Source organism: Chrysochloris asiatica, unplaced genomic scaffold (assembly GCF_000296735.1).
Source record: "Chrysochloris asiatica unplaced genomic scaffold, ChrAsi1.0 scaffold00125, whole genome shotgun sequence".
Taxonomy (NCBI): Eukaryota; Metazoa; Chordata; class Mammalia; order Afrosoricida; family Chrysochloridae; genus Chrysochloris; species Chrysochloris asiatica.
Genome location: NW_006408643.1, coordinates 4360984 through 4387772, shown reverse-complemented (window position 1 = coordinate 4387772; position 26789 = coordinate 4360984). Strand labels below are relative to the sequence as shown.

Here is a 26789-nt window from a genome sequence, read left to right as displayed (position 1 = left end):
TGATCAAGAGCCAATGACACTGAGGGAGGAAGTCCAAGGTGCACTGAAGGCATTGGTAAAGGACAAGAATTGATGGAATACAAATTGAAATCTTTCAACAAACTGATGTATCACTGGAGGCACTCACTCATCTATGCCAAGAAATTTGAAATACACCTAACTGGCCAACTGATTAGAAGAGATCCATATCTGTGCCCATTTCGAGAGAGGTGACCCAATGGAATGTGGAAATCATTGGGCAATATCATTAACGTTGCATGCAAGTAAATTTTTGCTAAAGATACTTAAAAATGGCTGCAGTCGTACATTGACAGGGGACTACCAGAGGTTCAAGCCCATTCAGATGAGGATGTGGAATGAGGGATACCATTGCTGGTCTCAGATGGATCTTGGCTGAAAGCAGAGAATACCAGAAAGATGCTTGCCTGTGCTTTATTGACTATGCAAAAGCTATAGACTATGTGGATCATGGCAGGCTATGGACAACATCTCAGAGAGTGAGTATTCCAGAGCACTTAATTGTGTTCATGAGGAACCTGTACATAGGCAGTCATTCAAACAGAACAAGGGGACACTGAATGGTTTAAATCAGGAAAGGTGTGTACCAGTGTTGTATTCTTTCACCATCCTCATTCAATCTGTATGCTGAGCAGATAACCTGAGAAATTGAATTATATGAAGAAGAATGTGGTATCAGAATTGAAGGAAGACTCATCACTCATTAACAACCTGTGATATGCAGATGCTATAACCTTGCTTGCTGAAAGCGAAGAGGACTCAAAATACTGACAGATGAAGATCAAAGACCATGGCCTTCAATATGGGTTCCACCTCAACGTAAAGGAACACAAAAATCCTCATCACTGGACCAATAAACAACATCCATATAAATGGAGAAAAGATTGAAGTTGTCAAAGACTTCACTTTCCTTGTATCCACCATCAACACTCATGGAAGCAGAAGTCAAGAAATCAAATGACATTTTGATTTAGGCAAATCTGCTGCACAAGACCTCTTTAAAGTGTTCAAGAGCAAAGATGTCAGTTTGAGGACTAAAGAGTGCCTGATTCAACCCATGATATTTTCAATTGATGCATTTGAGTTATGATGTTAGAGAAGAATATTAAAAGTACTATGGACTGCCAGAAAAAGGAACAAATCTATGCTGGAAGAAGTACAGACAGAGTGCTCCTTAGAAGCCAGGATGGCCAGACTTCGTCTCTCCTAATTCAGACATATCAGGAGGGACCAGTTCCTGGAGAAGGACATCATGCTTGGTAATGTAGAAGGTCAGAGAAAAAGGAGATCTCCAATGAGATGTGTTGGCACAGTGGCAGCAGGAATGCAGTCAAGTGTAGCTGCAATTGTGAGGCTGGTACAGGACCTGGCAATGTTTTGTTCTGTTGTGCATACGGTTTCTGAGTCTGAACTGACTCAACAGCACCTAACAACAACAATGAGGTGGTATAGTGGTTAAAACAGACATGTTCAGAGGTTCGGACCCACTCACTACTCCATAGGAGAACTATATGGCAATCTGCTTCTGTAAAGATGGTTGTGAAGTGCCGTCAAGTAGATTCCGACCCATAGCGACCCTGTATAGGGTTTCCCAGGAGCAGCTGGTGAGCTTGAACCGCCAACCTTGCAATTCAAACAGCTTTGCATTCTGGCGCATTAACCCACAGAGCCACATCAGGACAACCTTGGAATCTGTGAATCAGTGCTCGTCTCTCCTCTCCTGTGCTCATGAGTGAGAATCATCTGGACTGCACACAACATGACAATGCTGTAGTCCCTAGATGGTGCAGATGAATAAGTGCTGAAAAGGTTAGTGGTTTCAAACCACCAAGAGGCATCTTGGAAGACAAGCTTGGCTATCTGCTTTTGCAAGCTCAGAGTTTTTAAAGCCCTGTGGAGCACAGTTCTACTCTGTACACGTGTCGAATTCAAAATCACAACAAAAAGAATGGTATCTCTATGTTCTTTTTTTGAGAACTCTCAAAACCCTTTCGTAGGTCTCTTCGATGTGTTTATTAATTACTCATGTGAGCAGATCTTCTGAAGCTCATCTCTCAAGTGTCACCTACTCAGAAAAGCCCAGTGCTTCACACACTGGCTACTTCTCCAACTTTTTCAGCATGATTAGAGAAAAGGGACCCTACATTGACTTCCCTCAAGGATTTTTCTTCAGGGAAATCCCAACATCTCTCTCTACATTATTTAATTTCATATATCCAAAGGGCTTGTGCTGGGCCTCCCTCACTCCGGAGTATTCATGAAGAGTTGTCTTCCCTCCTTCTGCTGAGTTGAGGTTTTGCAACACCTGGTACCAATGGGAACATGTTGGGTTTCTGCAGAGGTGTTGTTGATTTGAAAGCCTTAATTTGCCAACTCAGGTAGGCTTGCTCACATTTGGGGCCAGGTCTGTATATGGTCAATTGCTGAAAAATGTGTTCCGTAACATTGACCAATAAATATCTAATGTTGAAGAAAAATAACAGCTATATTTGCACCTGGACATCACAATACGAGAAGGTATTCATTTCAAATGACTGCTGTAACAAATGAGCATAAATATCACATCCCGAAACAACTCAAATGTATTATCTTCCAGTTCTGAAGGCAAGAAATCTGAAATGGGTCTTAGGAGCTAAAATCCAGGTGTTGTCAGAGCTGCGTTCCATCTGGAGATTTCAAAGGAGAATCCATTTCTTGGCAGAAATGGTTAAAGGTTTGACCACTAGCAGAAGGATTGGGAGTTCGAACCCACTCAGAGGTACCTCAGAAGGCAGGCCTGGAGGTTTGCTTCTGAAAGGTCCCAGACTTTAAAACCTTATGGATATAGGGGACAACACTAGTGAGCTGAATGGAATGGTCAACTGTTCAAGATCAAAAGGGACCATTTACCTAGACAAAATTCAGAAGGGTGGGGAAAGAAGGTGGAATGGAAACAAGAATCACCTGGCGGAAGCGGACTAATTGATGCTACATGGAAGGAATTGCAATCCTTGAAACGACACTAAGTATATCATTTGTTGAATGTAAAACAACATTCTGCTCTGCAAACGTTCTCTGCATTCACCATAAAAAGTTAAAAAACAAAACCAACAGGCAGTTCTACTCTATACACATGGGTTGCCATGAGTGGTGATCAACTCGACCGAAAACTCAAAACAGGTGCTTCTCCTAGTCTTTGTCCTCTGGCCGTATCATTCTATCATCTCATTGCCTTTCTTGATTCTGATTCTCTTTCCCTCGTGCTTTTATAAGGACTGTTGTGATAACATTTAGGGCCAAACGTAACAACAACTGTGAGGATTGCTTTGGACTGGGCCGCGTCTGTTGTACATAGGGTTGCTGTGAGTTGGAACAGACTCGACAGCACCTAACAATAACAACAGCAACAAGATATTCAAGAATGTTCTTCCCACTGCAAAAGCCTTGATTTCATCATTCCGTCTTCAAAGTTCCTTTGGCCTGGAATTTTGTTGTTAGGCGCCGTCGTGTACATTTTAACTCACAGTGACCCTATAGGACAGGACAGAACTGCCCAGAGGGTTGTCAAGGCTGTTGTCTTTATGAAAGCGGTCACTTCATTCTCCTGCAGAGTGGGTTCGAACTGCCGACCTTATGGTTAGCAGCTGAACTGTTAACCATTGCGCCACCAGAGCTCCTGTAGACATGGAAAGTAACACATTCACAGGTCTGGGGAATAGGACCTGGACATTATTGGGAGCCATAGTCTGCTGATCACTTAGAGAAATGTGATCAGACCAAGGTAGAGGGCACTTGGCACAGGGAGAGCCAGTAACAACCCAAGTTAAAGCTCATCTTTTCCTGTTAACGACCCTTTCAACTGCTATCTAGAGAAAGACTAGATTCAGGTGGCCTGGGAGGTCTCACAGGATACCCGCTGACCTTGATCTCTCCTGCCCTCCCATTTGCTCAATTCACCCCAACACACCTCTAAGCCTTTTCCCGCCAATGAGTTTGCCTTTCCCTCCTTGTCAGATATACCAGCGACTTCTCATCTCAAATCTCAGCTCAAATGTCACTCAGAGAGGCCCACTCATCCACCACAACCCGAATATCCTCCCCCTTTGCCACGTGGACGCCAGTCGCTCGCCAGCCATTGTCCTGTCTTAGCACGAGACAGTCTCTGAAATGATCTGCTTTATTCATTACTTCTTGCTGGTCTCCCCAGACAGAATTTCACGTCGCTCAGATCACTGACTGGGGTTTGCCCACTGTCCACTGCCGAGTAATGTCTCCCGTCCTGAGCACCCCATCTGGCCGTTGTAGGTGTTGGCCATGGGTCACTGTGTGCCCGCGTGGACTGGCCAGAGTGGAGCAGACAGGGCGGAGGGGGCAGGGCTGCCCTGCCCGCTGGACAGCCCCAGAAGGCGGGAAAACGAGGCGGGAAAACCCAGCAAAGAAGTTCTACTGGTGGGTCTGGTAGTGACCTCTGGCGGGCCCTAATGCAATGAAGTGGGGCTAGGGTCTATCAGATAGCCCATCGGGTGCATGCGGTCTTGTGGGGGCTCTCCATATTCTCCCACAGTATTCAGACATTGATTCTGGCCTTCCTGACCGTACTGGTCAAATGTGTGCTTGGGGGGGAGGGCGTATGGAGCTGCTAGAACAGACTTAAGAGGGTCAAGGGGGGTCTCTACCCTGGAAGGTCCCTGGAGCTCCCGAAGGGGGCACATTAGGGGGTGTTCGGGTCGCGCCACCCGGCCCATTGCACGCTGGGCGCGCCCAGCAGAGAGCGCAGAACTGGGCGGGGCCAGGCAGAGGAGGGTGGATAGAGGTGGGGGCGTCCCCCTACCCTCTATCTCGCTTCCCGCCACTGCGGCGGCCAATCACAAGGCAGGCCTCCGCCCCCAGAGAGGCCTCCCGCGGCCCCACAACTCCAAAACGCCGAGTTTTCGCGGGAAAAAAATCAGAGCGCTGGCAGCGCGGCGGACAGCGGCGGCCGTCTGTGGCTCCATTTGGCACGCACGTCCGCAAGGGAACCGGGCCAAGCACGCGGGTCCACGCTACCCCGAGCCCAACCAGGCGTGCAGGCAGGCGAGCGGATTGGGCCGGCCCGCCAGGTGAGCGGCTCGGTCGGGCCGGGGAGCCGAGGGGCGCGGCGCACCGGGCGCGGGGACTTTGCAGAACTTTCCCGAGCGACCGGGACGCGTGGCCAGCACGGGGTGCACGGGTTCCCACGCCGGGATGCCCTTCATACAGTCCCGAGATCGGGACCTTCCTGTCCCTGGGAGCCGTTCCTGGGGATCCACAACCTGGCCCAGCGAACTGTGAGATCCTGGAGCCCGGTGGGGGTCTCGCGGGCCTGGTAGGGGAGGGCCCGGAGAACCGCGGGGGAGGATGTCAGGCTCCGCGCCTGCGCGCGGGGTGCCCCGCGATTCAATTGTCGCGCCCGAGCCTGATTTCGCGCGCCCTGCGTTCCTCGGGCGCGTTTGGGCCAATAGGGAGCGAGTGGGGCGGGGTGACCAGGCACTTCAGCGCCAATGAGTGAGGCAGCTCAAGTGAAGGGGCGGGACTTGTCGAGCGGGGGGGCCTCCCCCTTGGTCGGTCCCCGTGGTAGGGGTGGGCGTGGGCACTCTGGCCCGAGTCGCGAGGGTGGGAGGGGGCTGGGGCCGGGGTCTAGGGTCTCGGGAACGCTAACTGGCTCGCTGCAACCCGGCTGAGAGCCTGGCCGCCGACTGAGGTGAGTGGCGGCGCGAACGGGGGCGGACGAGACGGGGCGCCCGGTTGCCATGGCCACGGCGGGGCCGACAGCGCACGCGCGCGTGGGACACCCGGGGTCCCGGGACCAGTGGGTCTCGGGTGGGGGCCTTCCCGCCAGCCCCACTTCTTTGAGTTCTTGAGGGACTTCGGAAGTTCCGGCCAGTGCCGGACTTTTGGAATTCCGTCTTCCGAAAATGTGAATTAGAAGAATGAATGAACCAACGAACTTGGCTGCTCGTTCTTTGACTGGGCGTCCTTGGCTTGTCCACCGTCTCTGGACGTTGGTGTTTTCCCCCCGTGAAAGGGCGCTGGGTGGTCCGAAACCCTTTCGGTCTTCTAACTTACATTCCTTAATAAACTCAGCGCAGCCCTGCCCCAGATCTTAGCCATCTGTGGGGCCCAGCGTGTAGTGGAGTAGGAAGTTTCTAGGTGCCCATGGGCTGGACAAAGCAACACTGACCTGAGTATGACTTAGTAATGGCAGAACTAACCGCCCCGTGTCCCTTGTCTCCGTCTCAGTCCTGACACCATGTGGATCCAAGTTCGCACGATGGATGGCAAGGTGGCCCACTCTGTGGACTCCCTGTCCAGGCTGACCAAGGTGGAGGAACTGCGACTGAAGATCCAGGAGCTGTTCCACGTGGAGCCAGGTCTTCAGAGGCTCTTCTACAGGGGCAAGCAGGTAAAGTCACCCCAGCAGGCCCCCTGCTGCCGGGCACCTTTGTTCTCAGCCTGGTCTAGGCCCCTCGCCTTTACCCGCCACCAGCAAACACCTTCTCCCCCCCTCATCCGGCTGGTTTCACGGCTCCCGGAAGGAGAAGTCCCCAGAAACCTCAAATGCAGGCCTGGGGAACAAAGGCCCGGATTGCAGATTGACACCCTGGGCAGTAATAAGGGTTTGGGCTTTTCAATGCCCCTTTTTGTGTTTGTTTTTTGAAACACCCCTAGAAACAATGTCCAGAACCAGAAGTTGAGGTAGCCGACAGAGTGGAGATGGATTTAGAGGAAAAGTCTAGCACCATCTCTTGGGTCACGTGGAAAAGACAAAGTTTTATTTCTTTATTTTTAAATACTCACCCCACTGTTTTGTAGAAACTTGAATTGACTTACTCATAGCCGTTCTTACGTATCAGGAATTGCCTCACACCATGGCTGCTTTTCCCCCCCGCAACCTACCAGGGATCCGCTCTTCCTAAGATCACGGGCTGGGGCACTTCTCTCTGTCAACGTGGGGTGGTATGAGTCAGAACGGCACACACCAACAGTCCTAAAACCCGGGGATGGAGGGGCCGTACTCTCAAAGGGGGCTGTAGGCCTGCTAGTTCCCATTCGCCAGCTCTCCCGAGGCCCTGGTAGTGGTTAAAATGGCTACCCCGTGCTGCTGTAACAGCTGTTACCATTCCGGACGCTTTGCCCAGGCTCCCTGGGGGTTTCCGTTTCTGGTGGTGTCTTTGTGGGGCAGTGGGGCGTACTGTTGCTGTTTTCCTGAGTGGGATCAGGCAGTATGGTGGAAAGTATTGGTCTGCCTGTCTAGGACCTCCTGGAAGTCAGATGGACCCTGGATCCCCGGGATAGTACCCGGGCTTAAAAAGTAGCCACTTGCGTGGTGGTGGATGTCCCGCTTCTGTTGTTATGTCATCTTGCGGTGGGTACTGCTGCCCTCTGGCGTCTGTGTCGGATAGCAAACGCGGGCGAGCTGGGCTCAGGTTTCTGGGGGTTGGGAGTGCTGACTTGAAATGAGCCGTGATGATTAATTTCTTGGGCTTGAGGTCCCCCTGGGAGGCTGTCTTTATAGCTTCCTTCCTGAAAGCAGAGGATGGCTTGAATGCCTGAAGAATCTGTGCTAACCCGCCCTGCCCCATCCCGGGAAAGTGAGGGAACCAACTGGAGGGTTTGATGGCAGCCATGTGGTTTGTCAGTTTCTCAGCTTTGGAGGGAGGTGTGGGAGAAGGCAGGGCTGGGAGGGGAGTGGAGCCCAGGGCCTCCTTTCCTCCCTCCTTTTCCTTCTTCCTCCTTTTCAATCTCCCCCATTAACAGTGGCTCAACTTTTTGCCCCATCCAAATTGTTTTCTCTTTGCCACAACGTTTGTTTACTCAGCACCAGCACAGGAGCCTGTAATTACCATCCTTTTAGGGATAGTTAGCAATTAACAAATCGTCCTGGGGCTAGTTCAAAGACTTGGCCCTGTGTTGGTTCTTCAGGGCGTCCACAGTGAACCATCACAAACAATGGTCTCATCATAGTTCTGGAGGCTGGGAGCTTGAGTCCTGGGTGTTTCAGGGCCACACGCTTGCCAAAGCTCTAGGGAGGGTCCTGTCTTGTGTCTTCCAGTTTCTGCTGGTCCCAGGTGTGCCTGGGCTGGCGCCAACAGTACTCTGATCTCGGCTTCCTCTTCTGGGGGCCATTTTCCCATTGTGTTTTTTGTTTCATGGGTTCTCTTCTATAAGATCACCAGAGGCCAGGGACTGTATTTCCTACTCAGCCTGTGAAAACTCTATGGAGCACTGTTCTATTCTACACACATGGGGTCCCCGTAAGTTGGGGTCTACTCAATAGCGACCCGGGGTTGGGCGATTCAGTACAGTATGATGTGAACTGATTACATCTGCACAGACCGTATTTACAGACAAAGTCATGTTCACAAGTATGGGGGATTTGGACTGCAGAGGACCGTTCTAGAAAGTGATGTAATTCAACTCATAACAGTTGGGTTAGACTTGGACCCTCTGGGTAGGGGAGCAAATGCTTCTGAACCCCTTCTATGTGCCAGGTAATTTCTGTGGCCCCACAACTGAACTTTCAAACTTGCAGAAAATCAGAAAGAAGTCTCAGCTAAACCTCCACCATCTGGACGTTGCTGCCCATTTGACTGACTCACCGTGACCACACCCCCACGTGTCCACAGGCTGTTCCTCTTTAATTTGTTGTAAACGTACAGTGCGAATCACTCAGCGGTCTTACAGTTTCTCCCGCACCTCGCAGCCATGTTGATGGAAAGAAAAGGGTTTCCTTGGGGCTGATGGCTGGACTTGAACCACCAGCCTTCGAATCAGCAGCCAAGTGCATTAACCATTTACATATACCACCCAGGGACTCTGGAAACACTTGTTGTTGTTAAGCGCTGTTGTGTGGGTTCCGACTCAAAGCAACCCAATGTAGGGTTTCCGAGGAAGCGGCTGGTGGAATTGAACCACCAACCTCATGGCTCAAACTGATCTTATGGTTCACAGCTAGTAACAACTGCCTTTTATCTCCCCTCCCTTACACTCCTTCCCCACGTGGCGGCTTTGTGAAGGTCCCCTGTCGCCTCTCCTCCCACCACCCCCGCCCGTGAGGAATGTGGCGCAAGTTCTGTTTCCTGGATAAGAAACCCAAGCTCCAGAGCTGTGATGTAACATCCCCAGGGTCACAAGCTAGCCAGCCCCATGGCCCTGTGTAAGCGTGGCTCGAAATGGGAGGGTGGGGACAAAGAGTGGCTCGCTGCAGCGGGTGAGGCCTACGTGCACACTCTGGGTGAACAGCAGAGAGAAAGCAGCGCATTGTTACAGAATGTCCTAGAGAGCGTTTGCCATTTTCCTTTTGTTTCAAAACAACCACAAACGGCAGCTCCAGGTCAGCCATGAGATGGCCTGGGACCCTAATGGAGAACTTAGCTGAGTCTGTTTGCGGGGTGGGGATGGGTTGGCGGCAGTCTTGGAGTTGGAGGTTGGCAGTTCCGTTGCTTGATTGGAAGAAAGGCGGGGAGCCTGGTGGGGGAGGACTTTAGGCAGCAGGCCCAGCTGGGCAAAGGCGGGAAGCATCTGGCGCCCTTTTTTTTGGCTGCCCCTAACAATAACAGTAGTTACCATTTATGGCACCTTTAACGGGCTCAGGTACAATGGTGTGCTCCAGGCGGCACCTCCTCAGACCTGGCCTGGCATCTCCAGCCTCTATGTCTTCACCTTTCCAGTGGGGCTGGTAGAGACCCCACTGCTCATGGGTGGTGAGGAGTTGGTGCCCAGCATATATGAAGACTGAGCCCTGGCTTGGCTCCGTGAAGGCTCAGTAAGTGGGGTAGTTCAGGGTCCCCACCCCTTGACGCTGCTGACACACGGCTGCATAGGGGTGGGAGCTGTCCTGTGCACTGTAGGCTGTTAAGCAACAATTCTGATCTCTAGCCACTGCATGCCATTAGCACCTCTTCCCCAGACATTGTCTGGTGTCCCTTGAGGAGCAGAATCACCCCAGGGGAGGACCCCTGGGTGGTGGTAGTTGTTAGGAGCCATCCAGTAGGTATCAACTCATAGCGATCCTGTGCGCAACAGAACAAAACACTGCCCGCCCGGACCTGCGCCATTAACCCCCAAGAAACTTCACCTATCCTCATCTGACCCCCTGAGGTCCTAGGATGCTCCCCACGGTGAAATCCACACAGAGTGGGAGGAGAGAGGAGGGAAATCCTAGGAGCAGGAATGTCTCCCTGGTTGATGTCTGCCCCAGCGGGGAGTTATTCTGGTGGATGGGTGAGCAGGGACTCGACTTAAGTTTATTCTGGATAATTCCAGATCCCTCCCCCTTGACACTGTTGATACGGGGCTGGATCTTCTCTGGGGTAGGGCTTGAACAAAACCCTGGGCACTGGAGGGTTTTGAACAGCATCTCTGGTCTCACCAGTTGATGCCAGAAGCATCTCCCCGCTCCCCCACCCCCTGAAGTTGTGATAACCACAGATGTCCCCAGACATGGCCTAGTGTCCTGAGGGGCAGAGTCACCCCTAGTGATAACTGCTGGCTTAATATTATAGTTAACGGTGTTGGAGGAGAATATTAAAAGTACCATGGACTGTCAGAAGAGCAAACAAATCTGTGTTGGAAGAAGTACAACCAGAATGCTCCCTGGAAGCCAGGATGGTGAAACTTCATCTTTCATACTTCGGACATACTATCAGGAGGGGCCAGTCCCTGGTGGACATCATGCTTGGTAAATTGAAGGGTCTGAGAAAAAGGGAGGACACCTCCCCCCTCCCCCAACGAGATGGATTGGCACATTGACAGCAGCAGAGGGCTCAAGTGTAGCAGTGATTGTGAGGTTGTTGCAGGACTGGGCAGGGTTTCGTTCTGTTGCGCATAATGTTGCTGTGAGTTTGGTACCAACTCGATAGCACCTAACCAAAACCATACACATAGCTTACTTTAGCAAAGTATGAGGAGGGATCTCATAAAGTTGATGGGAAAATTGCATTATCCATTTTCCACAAACTCTTTGAAGCCATCTAGTAGCTAATAGAGAGTCTTGGTGTGGTGTTGGTTAATGCAACGTGCTGGACTGCAAGGTCGGCCTGCCAGCTGCTCCTCAGAAACCCTAAACGGGGTGGCTGTGAGTTGGAACCGACAACGGCACTTAACAATAACAGTAGCTGATGGAGCCCTGGGGGGGCGCTGTGGGTTGATGTGTTAGACTGCATGGTCGGTTTGATCCACAAGGTTGGCTCCTGGGAAACCCTATACACGGTCATGATGAGTTGGAACTCACAAGTAGCTATGTGACCACACCTGCCGGGAAGACTGTGTTACGATGAGTTGTGGTGACTGCGTGAGGGTCTGTTGTGCACCAGGACCCTTGTAGGCTGGGCCTTTTCTGTGCACCAGGAGCTGGGGGGTGGGGGTAGGGGGCAGTGTAGATACTGCAACTTCTAGGCTCCCGCTTTGGGGTGTGTGAGGGAGGGTCCTGATTTCTAGGGTATATGCACTGTGGCCCTCCTCCATAGCAGAGGTCAGCAAACTGGGCAAAGGACACTCTAATAGATATTGAAAAGAACCCTAGTGACTCAACTGTTAAAGCTCAAACTGTGAACCTCAAGGTTTGAACCCACCCAGTGACCCCCTGAGAGAAAGACCTGGCGATGTGCTTCCGTTAAGGTTAACCAGAAAACCAAACCCTTACCACGTCGTCGAATCCAACTCAGTGACTGTGGCCTCAACCCTGCTGTGCAGCTCGGCTGCCCGCGAGTGGACTCGATGATACCCAACAAGGACATGTGTGGACTGCTCACCTCTGCCTCTATAGGACGAAGCGGTAGGCAGCACAGTTGGGAGTGGCCATGTGCCAACAGGGGGTCCTGGTGTTGCGCTGTAGGGTAAGCTCTGGACCTCAAGCTTGGTTTGAACTGCAAGGTCAGCAGTTCGAGCTCACCAGCCCCTCCCCAAAAATCCTATACAGGGTTGCCATGAGTTGGAACCCACTGGAAGGCACTTAACAACATGTGCCAATGGGAGCCCTTGGGTGGCACTGTAGGATAAGCACTGGACTGCTAACTGCAAGCTTGTCAGTTCAAACCCACCAGCAGCTGCTCAGAAACCATCTACAGGGTCGCTCTAAGAGGGAACACACTCGACAGTACATGATAGCTACTATATGCCGGTTGGAGCCCTGGTTTTGCAGTGAGTTACACATTGGGCTGCTGACCCTTTTCCTGAGTGAGGCTGTGGGCTTCCATTTTCTAGAGCTACAGCCTTGGCAACCCCGTGGGACAGAACTCTGTCCTGTGGGATTGCTGTGAGGCTGAACCAACTTCATGGCAGTAGATTTTGTTTTGGGGGTTTGATGTGCCAATAAAGCTTTATTTGGGTAGCTCTGTCCTGCGTCCCATAGTTTGTTGATGACACCTTAGTGCTGAAATCCCGGCTCTAGAGCCTGCTTGGCATGCCCAGGTTTTGCTCTTAGGAGCAGTACAGCTGTGGAACATTCTGGATGGGTCTCCTGGTACTCCTTTGTATTTACAAGAGCTTTTCTTTTCTGGGTCAGCAGGTTTCAGACGGTTTGGTCTCTCAGGACCCCCTTATGTGCTTCAGAACAATTTGAGGACCTCGAAGAGCTTTGGTTCATGTGGATTTTGTCTATCAATTTATACCGTGTTACAAATTTGTGGTGGTAGTTGGGTCCCCTGGTTGATTTTTTTGACTCATCAGGGCCCCGTCCCTTCCTGGTGACACAATTGTCCCGGTGGCCCAAAGTGGAAGCTGGCACTGCGTCAGTGAGTACTACTTGTCCGGCCTGTCCGTGGCTCCTGGGAAGGCCCTCGTTGTATCCTAGGGGAACAGGAAGGGGAAGGAAAGCCAGATGGTCCCATCGCCGCAGCAGTAGATTTGGTTTATTTGGTTCTAACTGGTTTTGATGGAGACTTACAGGAGTCCTGGTGGCACAGTGGTTAAGCGCTCCTTGGGAGGAAGCTCTGTGGAAGTCTCCTTCCCTAAAGATGAGTTTCTATGGAAACCCCATGGGGCAGTTCTTCTCTGCCCTATAGGGTCACTGGTTTAAAATTGACTAGTCAGAAATGGGTTAATCTCCGTTACTCCCTGTAAAGAGTGACAGTTCTGCCCTGTCCTACAAGGTCACTGGGAGTTGGCATGATGACCTCCTCCTCCTTGTCCTTGCAGATGGAAGATGGCCATACGCTCTTTGACTATGACGTCCGCCTGAATGACACCATTCAGCTGCTGGTCCGCCAGAGCCTCGTGCTACCTCCCAACACCAAGGAGCGGGACTCGGAGCTCTCCGATAGTGACTCCGGCTGCTGCTTGGGCCAGAGCGAGTCGGACAAGTCTTCCAACCACGGCGAGGCAGCTGCCGACACCGACAGCAAGGCTGGCCTGACGACTGAGGACACGTGGGACGAGACGGAGCTCGGCCTCTATAAGGTGAGCTCCCTGCGGCAGGTTCGGGGCTGCGCCCTCCAGCCTGGCCTCCATCTGCCTTGCCCCAAGTCCACTGGGCACAGACCTGCTCCCACTCCATCCCTGGGGGCTTCATCCTGCAAGGGGGGCAGGGGGCGGGGAAGCCACCCTCTGGGCACTTGTAAAGTTTCCTTGTTGTTGTTAAGCACCTTCCAGTAGGGAGTCTTTTTATTCTTTTAAATTTAGATGATATTCACACAAGAAAGACCCTACCCTGTTAAATTACAGGCAGTCTGCAGTTTACAGATGAGACTCTTTCCTAACTGGATCTGTAAGAACTTGTTCCTTAGTCTGAGCCAGATGCATATGGTTCTTACTTCAGTGCAGAAAAGGAGTCTGCACTGTTGGCATAGTGGTTGTGCGTTGGGCTGCTAACCACAAGGTCAGCAGTTTGAATCCACCAGAGAGAGAGGTGGCTTTCGGCTCCTTTAAAAATTCACTACTTCTGAAATCGACTGGAAATCATCTCACTGGGAAATCACCTCTGTGGTGGCTCAGATAGGGTTTCCAAGGCTGTAAATCTTTACGGGAGCAGAAAGCCTCATCTTTCTCCTGCACAGTGGCTGCTAGATTTGAACTGCTGACCTTATGGTTTGTAAGAAGTAGTTTGAGCCTGAGCACTCAGCCCCCAACCACTAGATCTCTATTCGAACCCTCTAGGCGCTCTGTGGGATGATGATGTGTTCTTCTCTGCCCCCAAAGACTGACTGCCTCGGGAAGCGCTGTGAGTCCCTATGAGTTGGAATTGGCTTGATGGCTGTAGCTGTAATGTAAGCAAAGGCTCGATGCCTTTTCAGTGATTGAAACGCTGCAGGTGCAGCAAGTGGAGGGGACCACGATGAACTGCTGGTCTAATCCTGGCCCAGGAAGTACTGAGCCCTTTCAGACACTCACGCAGGACATTGCAGAGCCACATGCACTTGGCCGTCATTTTTGAGTGAGGTGAAAAATCTTGGCTGTTTCACAAGTAGATTTCCAGGCCTTTCTTCTGATGCATCTTTACAGTTAAGTGCTGTGGAGTCGGGTTTCCATGGAGCAGACAATGGGTTTGAACTACCAACCTTGGGTGGATTCAAACCAGCCTTTCCGTTAGCAGCCAAGCGTGTAGCCATTTTTTGTGACCCAAGTAGCTCCCCATTACCCTTGCTGTTGTCAGGGGCCGTGGAGTTGGGTCTGACCCATAGCGACCCTGTATAGGGTTTCCAAGGAGTGGCTGGTGAGCTTGAGCCGCCGACCTTGCTATTCAAACTGACCTTGTGGTCCAGTGCTGTATCCTTAGGCCACCATTAATCTGCTTCCGTCTCTATACACTTGCCTGTTGTCTTTGTTATTCATTGTTGTTAGGTGCCTTCGAGTCCGATCATAACTCAGTTGTTATGTGTCAGCCCATTGTTCCATGTTGAGGGTCTTCTTTTTTCCTGACTCTCCATTTCTCCAAGCCTGGTGTCCTTTTCCAGAGACTAGTCCCTCCTGACAGGTAACATGTCCAAAGTGTGAGAGACGAAGGCCAGCTATCCTGGCTTCTAAGGAGCACTCTGTCTGTACTTCCAACACAGATTTGTTTGTTCTGTGGCGGTTCATGGTATTTTCAGTGTTCTCCAACACATAATTCAAATGCATCAATTCTTCTATGGCCTTCCATATTCACGGTCCAGCTTTCGCATGCATATGAGGCAATTGAAAATACCGTGGCTTGGGTCAGGTATTAGTCTTCAAGCTGACATCTTTGCTCTTCAACACTTTAAAAAGGGCTTGTGCAGCAGATTTGAGTAATGCAATACTTTGATTTCTTGTCTGCTGGTTCTATTCGTGTTGATGGTTGATCCAAGCAAAATGAAGTCTTTGACAACTTCAGTCTTTTCTCCATTTATTTTGGTGTTATTTACTGGTCCAATTTTGAGGATTTTCCTTTTCTTTAACGTTGAGGTGCAACCCATAATGAAGACTGTAGTCTTCGGTCTTCATCAGTATTATAAGTCCTCTTTGCTTTTTGCAAGCAAGGTTGTGTCATCTGTATGTTGCCAACTGTTAATGAGCCTTCAATCCTGATGCCCGGTTCTTGATAGAATCCAGCTTCTTCAATTATCCGTTCAGCACACAGATTGAGTAAGTGTAGTGAAAGACTATAGTTCTGACACACACCTTTCCTGATTTTACCCCATTCAGCATCTGTTTGTTCTTTCTGAACAACTGCCTCTTGGTCTACGTACAGGTTCTATGAGCATAATGAAGTGTTCTGGAATATCCATTCTTTGCAGTGTTATCCATAGTTTATTATGATCCTCACAATTGAATACCTTTGCCTGGTCAATAAAGCACACGTAAACACCTTTTTGGGCTCTGAAGTGACGCTATAGGATAAGCACTGGACTGCTAACCTCAAAGTTGGTAGTCCAAACCCTCTACAGGGTCACTATGAGTTGGAACCCATTTGATGGCAGGTAACAAAACAGCAAACATCTTCCTACTAGTCTCTGCTTTTAGCCAAGATCCACTTGACTTCAGCAGTGATGTCCCTTGTTCCCCATCCTCTTCTGAATCTTGCTCGAAATTTTCTGGCAGCTCCCTAATTCCTATTACTGCTTCATCTCATCAGATCGCGTCACTGGGAAATGTCCCAGAACTGTCACATGACATCATTTCATAACTGCCAAACCACTGAGGATCATGGGCCAGCCAAGTTGACACGTGTTTTGGGGACACAGGTCAGCCCATGACAGGGAGCTAGGAGTCGAAATTCAGAGTGGCGGCTCTGGGATAAGGCTTTTTGTTGTTGTTGACTCTGGAGAAAGGCCCTGGTGTGTTTTCAGCATCAGTAGGCCTGGGAGATCTCCACGTGTCTTGGCATTAATCTTCCCTTGGAGCTAGGAGCTTCACGGTGCACGGACCCCATGTGTAAGGTACACTGTTCACTCCCGCCTCTACTTTCTTGATGATAATAGGAACCTCCTTGCCTGCCCACTTCCCTCTCCTTTTATCTCTTGCAAGATAAATGCTCTTGCAGTCGACACACCCATGTTGAAACTTCCTTTCAGTTGATTGGTTTTGGATGATTACTTGACATTAGGTCTCATCATGCGGGGTTACTATGTCTTAAGTGCAAAGCCTGCCTGTGAGTCCTGGGCCAGCCTAGTGGACACAACTGTGGCTATCACATGTATAGTCCAGGTCTTTTGGACCAGTGGGACCCTGCAGTCTCAGTCCACTGGCCTGTGACTATTTTGCTGCATACAGATTGATTGCAAGTCCATCATGTTTCAGGATGTGTCTTGATGGCCGACTGATAGTCCATTGTATAGATGTTGGTGGCCTCTAGGGATTCTTTCTGACCCTGAATGACAACGTTCTGGGTTGGAGGCTGGCATAGGTTTTCTGTGAAGTGCTGGAGTTCACTGCCACCACCTACGAATAAGGCCATGTCATGGAAAGATCCACATACGCAGCCTCTCTTGACAAATGGTCCTCCCTGAGCTGTTCTGAGCGGACTCTTGTCGGCTGGCGTGCCTGCCTTCCTTCCCCATTGGCCTGTGGGGCCCGCTTTGAGCTTTAAGAGTTCCCGTCTTTTTTAACGTACATGTTGTAGGGTGCCCTCATTTCTGACTCACGGAGACCCCTGGGGTAGAGTAGGACCGTCCCACAGGGGATTTCCTGGCTTTTTCTCCTTTTATTTAATTTTTTTTTTGGTGGAAGCAGATTGACAAGTCTTCCTCCCTTGTAGCTGGAAGCTACCTACCTGGTGGCTTTGACCCATTGGTCAACCTTTCCAACAGCCATGTAATGTAGTGTTACATCCTTAGGGCTCCTCTTCGGGCTTTGTAAACCAAACCCACTGCCAACCAGCCTCGTGACTCACAGGGAGCCTGGATAGTGTTTCCCAGCCTTAAATCTTTATGGGAATAGAAAACTTCATTGTTTTCTTTAGCAACTGGTGAGTTAGAGCTGCTATACTTGTGGTTATCAGTCTAGTGCTTACCTACAGAGCCATCAGCGCTTCTTCCTAATCTATTGTTGTTAAATGCTATCTGGTCAGTTTCAACTCAGTGACGGAGGAGCCGAGGAGGGTTGCCAAGGAGCGGCTGGTGGATTGGAACTGCTTACCTTACGGTTCAAACTTGACCTTATTGTCGAGTGCTGATCCTACAGGGCCACACCAGGACCCCATTTTCAATCTATCTATAGGCCTTGCTTTGTCCCCCATTTACTATATTGGAGTCCTGGTGTGGTGCTTTAGGATAAGCACTGGACTGCTAGCCGCAAAGTCAGTGATCTAAACCCATCAGCTGCTCTTTGGAAACCCTCTACGGAGTCTCTGTGAGTCAGTATGGAGTTGACGGGTGTTTACAGCAACAGTCTAATGAGGATCTCTTCCTGTCAGCAGGTAGCCGCCTGTCTGTTTCAGTAGCAACAGTGCATTTCACCAAGTGACTGGCAGCAGTTACTGACCCAGACCGCCTGTCTGGGATACGTTGCAACCACGACAAGGGTTTTTTAGAACAGTCTCCCTGTGATTACTTGTCTGTTTCTTGTTGTGGTCAATGCAGATGGAACTGATGTGTCGGTACGCTGACATTGGTCAGGTGTAGCCTTCAGTGACAGTTCCGGTTTGATGTGCTATTTGTTCTCCTAGGGCAGGTGGTCTCACCCTGGGGCGATCTCTCTCGATCTCTCACACACACACACACACCCCGCCTTGGAACACTGAGTGTGGAGACGTTTTTCTTTGTAATAATTACGGAGCATGCGGCTGGCATGCAGTGGGTGAACACCACTGTCCACCCTACAGTGTCCAGGACTGCCCTGCTCCCCATGTCCACAGTGCCAAGATGGGAGACCCTGCAACAATTATGCGGAAAATAACCCTGAGTTTGGTTCCTGCTCATCCATCCACCAGAATAAACTTCTATGTGATCCGACGGTGTCAGCCAGCGGGCTCTTCCGCTCAGTATATGGACTTCAGTGTGGGCAGCATTCCAAGATGTCACGGGATCAGATGATGAGATGCTGTGTCTCTTCGGGGGTGGGTGGGTGGGTAAGTGAGTCCCCTAACCCAGGGGTCCTCACCCAAGGTGATTCTGTCCCCAGGGGGGACTGGATACAGTCTGGGTCATTGGTGGGTGTCAATAAGGAGGGACAAAGTGATCCTGGCATTGAGGTGGTGGAGACCATGGGTGCTGCTTAGCACCCTACAGCACCCAGAATGCCCCCTGCCCCTGTTTCAATGTGCTGTGAGGAAGACGCTGCTGTAGGCATTGGGTTTGTCTCCAGCCCTGTGCTCTGAGACTACAGTGGACCCATGTCTGTTTTGCTGACCCATGTTCCTTCCCCGTGTTGCAGGTCAATGAATACGTCGATGCGAGGGACACAAACTTGGGTGCGTGGTTTGAGGCACAGGTGGTCAGAGTGACCAGGAAGGCCCCCTCACAGAACGAGCCGAGCAGCTCCACGTCCAGCCCAGCCCTTGAGGACGACATCGTTTACCATGTGAAATATGACGAGTGAGTGTTGCTTGGGGGCCGGTGTCCTGGCTCAGACTGTACAGGCTTAGGATTCATTGTTGCACTCACATCCCCAGACCATCCACAAGGCCACTCCCGTAGCGGCAAAGCAAAATCGCTCTCCTCACACTCCCTGGGAAACGTGTTCCCGATCGCCCTGTTGGATTTTATCTTGACTTACCAACACCGCAGCTTGTCTCATCTTGGTTTCCCTCCCCTGCTGCAATGGGAAGCTCTGTTCACTGTGCAGTGATTGAGCGGCTACTGTGCGCCCAGGTCCCTGGGGGGCACAAATGGGTGCTCCTGACGGTTGATGTAAAGGTTGGGGGTTCAAACCCACCTCATGGCACTTAGGAAGAAAGGCCTGTAGGCTGCTTCTGTGAAGGTGACAGCCAAGAACACCTGTGGAGCTCAGGTCTACTTTAACCCCCTGGGATCGCCGTGAGTCAGAATCCACTTGACAGCAATGGGTTTGTTTTTTAAAAATCGTGTGCCAGGCCCCGTACTAGGCTTAGAAACTTAGATTCTCTAAGCTCTTGCATAGATCTTAGGTTCCTACTGAGTTCCTACTGCCTGGTGTCTAGGATGGTGTCTGGCACACAATGAGGCTTGTTGTTAAGTGCCATCGAGTCAGTTCCGACTCATAGTGACCCTATGTAGGGTTTCCAGGGAACAACTGGTGAGTTTGAATCACCAGTCTTGAAGTTCAGACTGACCTTGTGATCGTGTACTTGTCGTCCGGCACCTTGAGGCTTTTAGCTCTGCAGACTTCAGCTACCCATTGATCGTCCTGCCTCTGTATCTATGCATCTTAAAGAAGCAGTTGTTGGGTTGGATCTGACTCCTGGTGATCCTGTGTGAGTCAGATTAGATTAGAACTGCTCCGTAGGGTTTTCTGTGATTGAATTCTCGGAGAGAACAGTCGCTGGAGAAGGATGTCATGCTGGGTAAGGTGGAGGGTCAGAGAAAAAGAGGAAGACCCCCAACGAGATGGATCAGCCAGGTGGCATCATTGATGGTGTCAAGTGTGGCAGCGGTAGTGAGGTTGGCCCAGGATCGGACATTGTTTCGTTCTGCTGTGCATGGGGTTGCTATGAGTCGGTTCCGACTCGATGACGCCTGACAACAACAATTGCCATGCCTTACTTCTGAGGTGCCTCTGGGGGGATCTCGGTTAGCGACCGAGTGCGTTCACCATTCATGCCTCTCAGGTAGGTGATGGAATGAAATCGGACTCAGGACCCCTCCCAGGTGTCAGAGTATAACTTTGCCCCATAGACTTGTCAGTGGCTGATTTTTTGGAAGTACACTGCCAGACCTTTCTTCCAAGGTGCCTTGGGTGGACTTGAATTGCCATTTTTTGGTTAATGGCTGAGTTCCCTCACCATTTTGGACACCAGCACCTAAGCTGGATGGAGAAGGGACTGCCTTCGACTGTGCTGATCACGCTGCCTGCTTTCCATAGCTACCCTGAGAACGGCGTGGTCCAGATGAACTCCAGGGACGTCCGTGCGCGCGCCCGAACCATCTTCACATGGCAGGAGCTGGAGGCGGGCCAGGTGGTCATGCTCAACTACAACCCTGACAACCCCAAGGAGCGTGGCTTCTGGTATGATGCCGAGATCCTGCGGAAACGGGAGACCAGGACTGTTCGGGAGCTGTACGCCAACGTCATGCTCGGGTGAGCCACGCACCGTCGGTGCATCCAGGGAGCCTTGCTTCTTGTCATCCTGGGGGCCTCAGCCAGTTCTGAGCCCTCAGGGCCCTGATGACGGGGACCTGCTGCCACAGCCTCTGCCTAGCCCCCCCTCTGGTGCCCTACTTTCCTCCCTGCTCACTGCTGGTCATCTTGCTCTCTTTAAGTCATCCGTGTTTATGGTTTGTTGTTGCGCGTGTACATGGCAGAATGGACCGCTTCTTCAGGTGTGGTACTGTGACGCCAGTGACATTCCTCAGGTTACACAACTGCCCTTGCCTGCCTTTTCCAGGTACCCCTCCCCCACTCCGTAGCTTCCTGCCCCCTAAGCTGCCTCTGGAACCTTTCCGGTGGCCATTGTCACTGGCCCCATGGAGATGGTTCTTCAAAGAGCTCATTGCTTGATGTGTTTGAGGAGTTCAGCGAGACTCCTGTTTGGTTTCCGGAAGGCTGTAGATGATTTTGGTTGCAGGTTTGAAGGGGGGACCTCGGGGTGCGTCTGTCTGAGATGGGGTCGAGCTCCGGGCCCTGGCAGGCGGGGACTGTTGTTTTAGTTATTTGTAGTTTAATGATGGTGACTAGGTCATCCAGCGGGGTCCATCCCAAGTGGACCCACAACTACACAGCGAGTATTAGCATTGTCCCTGCTTCTCGCCCCATTGGCCACGCAGGTCCTCTTTCCCAAGGTAGCTCTGTGACTCATATCTTCAGAGAGACTTCTCTTAGTGTGTGAACACATGTATGCATGAGGGGCTTCCTAAAGTTCATGGAGAGATGGAATGAAAAATAATGGTGTGTGTCATATGGCACAACATTTGCCTGTAGTCTGCGCAAATCCTCTCGCCTACCTGAAAGCCTCTCTGGGTGACTTGTAATGGTCCGTATGGTGCCAGCGCTATGTCACTAGCACTCTGGCTACAAAGTCTATCAGGGGCTACTTTGATCACTTAATGGTTACTTCCCTCACTCCCCAATGTTTTAATCCATCCAAACTTAGTTGAATCCAGGCACGCAGGGCCGGATGTCTGTACTGGATGTGATCATGCACACATGCACAAACATTAAGTAACGCAAATAAAAGTTACACTCTGCACCTGGGGTCAGTAAACTGCAGCCTGCGACGCCAAATGTGGCCCCCTGCTGTTTTGGTAAATAAAGTTTTATCGCTACACCATGCCATTCATTATTATGTTGTTGTGTGTAGCGCTTTTGTGCTTTTAACGGCAGAGTCCAGGTGGTCAGGACAAGAAACTTGCTCACAAAACTGAGAATTGTTTGGTATTTTCTGGAAAACGTTTGCTGAGCCCTGGGTCCACTTTGCTTTTGTAATTAACTGTGTGCCTCTAGAATTGGTCTGGATCCCTAGTAAAAAGATTTCATAGTCCTTCGTTCCCTTCTTTTCCAAGCATTCTTCTGATGTTTTTGTTTTTGTTTTGTTTACATGTAAGTATACATAGACAAGATTGCTGGTGTGGTACTGTAGGATCAGCACTGGCCTGCGATCCACAAGGTTAGCAGTTCAAAACCCCTTAGCCGCTCCTTGGAAATTCTGAACAGAGTTGCTATGTGTTGGAATCGACTTAATGGCACTTACCAGCAGCTATACTCAACGGCACATAACAACAACAACAATATATAAGCCTAGTTTCCAAATTGGGATTATCGAGCAATGATCTTCACATCAGAGCATGTTGATTCTCGGGGTCCTGTTTGAGGCATTGGAGTAAATGTCTGTAAGGAGCCCTGGCAGCACAGTGAGTAAGCTGTAACTGCAAGGTTGGCAGTTCGGGCCCACTCAGCAGCTCTGGGGGAGAAAGGCTTTGGCAATTGACTTTTGTAAAGATGACAGCCTGGAAACCCCTATGCTTGTCCTGTGGGATTGCCCTGACTCAGAATGGGCAAGAAGGGCCCGTGTACAATCGTTGACAGCATGGTTTTGAAACACCTTCACCCACCAGCAATTCCAGGGTGGGGGTGGGTCCGAGGGGACGTTTACATTCCATCCTCCCTCCCGTTTCTACCCTCGGGCGACCTTGCCGGTCTTCCCACTCTCCAGCTTTATCTTTTCTAGAAATTCCACATTCATGAGGTTACACACTCTAGTCGTCTGGAGAAAGCGGAGGCGTCTGCATCCATTAAGATTTCAGAAACACAACGGGGCAGCTTGGCTCTGTCCTGTAGACTCATTACGATTCAACAAAGACTATGGCAGGGGGACGGCGTGGTGGTCTTCTCAGTCTGACTTTCTCTTGTAGTTACTGTAAAGTGCCTTCGAGCGTCCTGTATAGGGTTTTCAAGGAGCGGCTGGTGAGCTTGAATCGCTGACCTTGCAGTTCAAACCCACTCTGCAGTCTGGTACATTAATCCAGTCTTTCACTTAGCATGTGTATGTCTTAAATGCCTTCAAGTCGATTCTGACTCATCGTGACCCTATATAGGGTTTCTGAGGAGCGACTGGTGGGTTTGAACTCATAACTTTGTGGCTGGCAGCTTAATGCTTGCTTATCCTATAGCGCCACACCAGGACTCCATATGTGTGTGTGTGTATTGTCTGCTGTTGTGTTGGTTCCAGCTCATCGTGACCCTGTATGTTTCCAAGGATAGCAACCCTGTATAAGGTTTCCAAGGAATTGGTGGTAGGTTTGAACTGCCAACTTTGTGGTTCGCAGTACAGTGCTTCTCTTACAGTGCCACATCAGGGCTCTAGGAGTTAATGTGCTGGACTGCAAAGTCGATTTGAACCGTAGGTCAGTGGTTCAAGCTCACCAGCTGCTCCTTGGAAACCCTATACAGGGCCGTTATGGGTTGGAACCGACCTGACAGCACTTAATAACATATGTTGTTGTTAGCTGCTGTTGAGTTGGTATGACTCATAGTGACTTTATGCACAACAGAATGGAACACTGTCCGGTCCTGCGACACCCTCACAGTTGTTGGTATGCCTGAACCCATTGCTCCTGCCACTGTGTCAGTCCATCTTGTTGGGGGTCTTCCTCTTTTTTGCTGACCCTCCACTTTACCATGCATGATATCTCTCTCCAGGTACTGGTCCCTCCTGATAGTGTGTTTCGAGTATGAGAGACAAAGTCTGGCCATCCTGGCTTCTAAGGAGCATTTTTAGCTGTACTTCTTCAAACACAGACTTGTTTTTAATTCTTGCGGTCCATGGAACTTTTAATACTCTCCTCCAACACCATAATTCAAATTCATCCATTCTTTTACGGTCTTCTTTATTCATTGCCCAACTTTCACATGCATATGAGGTTGTTGAAATTATCACAGCTTGGGTCAGGTGCACCTTAGTCCTCAAACTGACATCTTGGCTGTTCAGCACTTTAAAGAGGTCTTGTGCAGATTTGCTTAATGTAAAACGTTTGTTTTCTTGACTGCTGCTCCCATGAGTGTTGATGGTTGATCCAAGCAAAATGAAATCTTTGACAATTATCTTGATGTTATTTATTGGTCCAGTGCTGAAGATTTTAGTTTTCTTTACATTGAGGCTATGGTCTTTGATTTTCATCAGTAAGTATTTTAAGTCCTCTTTCAGCAAGCAAGGTTGTATCATCTGCATATCGCAGGTTGTAACTGAATCTTCCTCCAATCTTGAGTCCACGTTTTTCTTCATATAATGCAGTTTCTTGGATTATTTGCGCAGCCTACAGGCTGAATAGGTATGGTGAAAGACTACAACCGTGGCTCACACCTTTCCTAATTTAAAGTCATTCAGTGTTCCCTAGTTCTGTTCGATCAACTGCTTTTGGTCTATGTTCAGATTCCTCATGAGCACAATTAAGTGTTCTGGAATACTCATACTTCCAAGTGTTGTCCATAGCTTGTCATGACCCACACAATCTAAAGCCTTTGCATAGTTAATAAAGCACAAGTAACGCAGTGGTTACGAATAGGGCTGCTAACCTCAGGGTCATCAGTTCGAAACTACCAGCTGTTCTGCGGAAGAAAGATGAGGCTTTCTGCTCCTGTAAAGATTTACAGCCTCGGAAACCCTGTACAGGGTCACTATGAGTCGGAACCGACTCCACAGCACAAAACAACAACAGACATCTTTCTGGTATTCTCTGCTTTCAGCTAAGATTCATCTGATATCAGCAATGATATCCCTCGTTCTGTTTCCTCTTCTGAATCCAGCTTGAACCTCTGGAAGTTCTCTATCAATGTATGGTTGTAACCACTTTTGTTTTATCTTTAGTAAAATTTTACTCGCATGGGATATCGCTTACACTGTCCAATGATTTCTGCATTCTGTTGGGTCACGTCTCTTTGGAATGGGCACAATGATATGGATCTCTTCCAGTTAGTTTGCCAGGTAGTTGTCTTGCAAATTTCTTGGCAGAGATGAGTGAGTGCCTCTTGTGCCGTATCAGTTTGTTGAAAGATTACAATTTTTATTCCATCAATTCCCAGAGCCTTGTTCTTTGGCAATGCCTTCTGTGTATCTTGGACATTTTCCTTTAGGGTCATTGCCTCCAGATCATATGCTATCTCTTGAAATGGTTGAACAACCACCATTTAAAAAAAAATTTTTTTTTTTTGTACAGTGACTGTATTTCTTCCATATTTTTTTGATTCTTTTATATATGTGTATATATGTATATAAATATCTTCATAACATTTTTTAAAGTTAAAACGGTAGATGCTCTTATGTATATTTCACAACTCTATGGCCCTGAACAACAACAACAAAGAAGACTATATATGTGGTATGTGTGTATTTTTATATATGGACTCCTGGCGTGCTGGTATAGGATCGGCACTGGACAGCAAATCACATCAGCTGCTCCCAGGAAACCCTATACAGTAGGGGTGGGGAACTTTTTTTCTGCCAAAATTACCAACGTAAAAATTAGCCTGCTCTATTTGGTCAAACACTTAATTAAGTCACCCCTAATGTGATGGCTCTGTGGGAGAATGATGAGGCTTTCTGCTCCCGTAAAGATTTACAGCCTCAGAAACCCTGTACAGGGTCGCTGTGAGTCGGAACCGACTCCACGGCACATAACAACAACAGTGTGATGGCTGGAATCCTGGTGTGGCACTGTGGGTTAATATGCTGGACTGCAAAGTCTGTACCACAAAGTCGGCAGTTCAAGCTTACCAGTTCCTGCTTGGAAACCCTATACCGGGTCGCTATGGGCCGTACCCGACTTGATAGCACTTAACAGCAACAGCGTGATGGCTGGAACTACAGCTGTCTTGGGCATGGACAGACCAAATGATTTCGAGGGCCTTATATGTTATATGGTCTGCAGTCTGGATGTTCCTAACCCGCTGTCCATGTACAGGGTCACTGTATGTCAGAACTGACTCAATAGCACCTAACAACATTCTTACTTGTTTACGTATATATGTATATGTATAAATCCTTTATATGTATAAGGGAGTCTGGTGTGGCGCTGTGGGATACTGCATTGGACCACAGGGTCAGTTTGCAGCTACACGAGGATTGTGACAGCAGCCCTGAGGTTCAGAGGAGAAATGCCGATGTGGAAATGAAATGGATGGTTGTTAAATAGCACAAAGGGCGCAAAACTGGTGAATGCTGTTGCTGGTGACATGGGTACCTCTGTTTGCTAATTCCATTATGCCCCACACCATTCAGATCACATGACGTTCTAGTCCACGGAAGGTGCCGTGGACCTAACGTGACAGGAACCTGTACAGGTTGATCCTGTCATTAGCCGTCTGCAAGCTGACTCTCCCTCACGATGGCCCCGTGTTTTGGGGTAGAACACCCCCCTCCTCAGGGTGGTGGTGGATTCTTTCCTCATCGTGAACAAGCTGACTCTCCCTCACGATGGGCCCTGTGTTTTGGGGTAGAACACCCCTCCCCCAGGGTGGATTTTTTCCTCATCCTGAACTGAGTGAAGGTTTTCCATTCAACAATTTAAGCACATTGTGTTTCATGCCACTGGTTGCAGTCCCCACCATGTGACACCAGGCATCGCATTTCCTCCCTGGTCCCTGTTTCCATTCCTCCTTCCCCCCCAGCCCTTCTTGCCGTCTGAGCTTGGCCCTCGGCCAATGCTGCCCTTTCCATCTCCTTGGTTGACTATTGTCAGGAGGCTGTCGTCTTTATGGGAGCAGATCACGAAGTCTTTCTCGTGTAGAGAGCTGGGTGAGTTTGGATGGCC

The 26789-nt window shown here is 49.8% G+C and overlaps 2 protein-coding genes across 2 annotated transcripts in view; one reads left to right on the top strand and one right to left on the bottom strand.

Annotated features, from left to right (window-relative positions):
- Positions 1–4475: 4475 nt before the first annotated feature.
- LOC102826156 (putative uncharacterized protein C19orf31-like) lies at positions 4476–5767 on the bottom strand. Its single transcript, XM_006869030.1, is given in 8 exon segments — positions 4476–4741; positions 4744–4782; positions 4785–4949; positions 4952–4978; positions 4981–5037; positions 5040–5134; positions 5136–5225; positions 5550–5767. Coding segments are annotated over 8 exon segments (957 nt in total).
- Positions 5768–6265: 498 nt separating this feature from the next.
- Positions 6266–26789, top strand: part of UHRF1 (ubiquitin-like with PHD and ring finger domains 1) — a 40503-nt gene continuing 19979 nt past the window's right edge. The window contains exons 1-4 of the mRNA XM_006868911.1: positions 6266–6418; positions 13153–13413; positions 18784–18944; positions 20410–20625. Of these exons, the coding sequence (XP_006868973.1) occupies positions 6266–6418; positions 13153–13413; positions 18784–18944; positions 20410–20625 (791 nt within the window). The remainder of the gene's footprint in view (positions 6419–13152; positions 13414–18783; positions 18945–20409; positions 20626–26789) is intronic.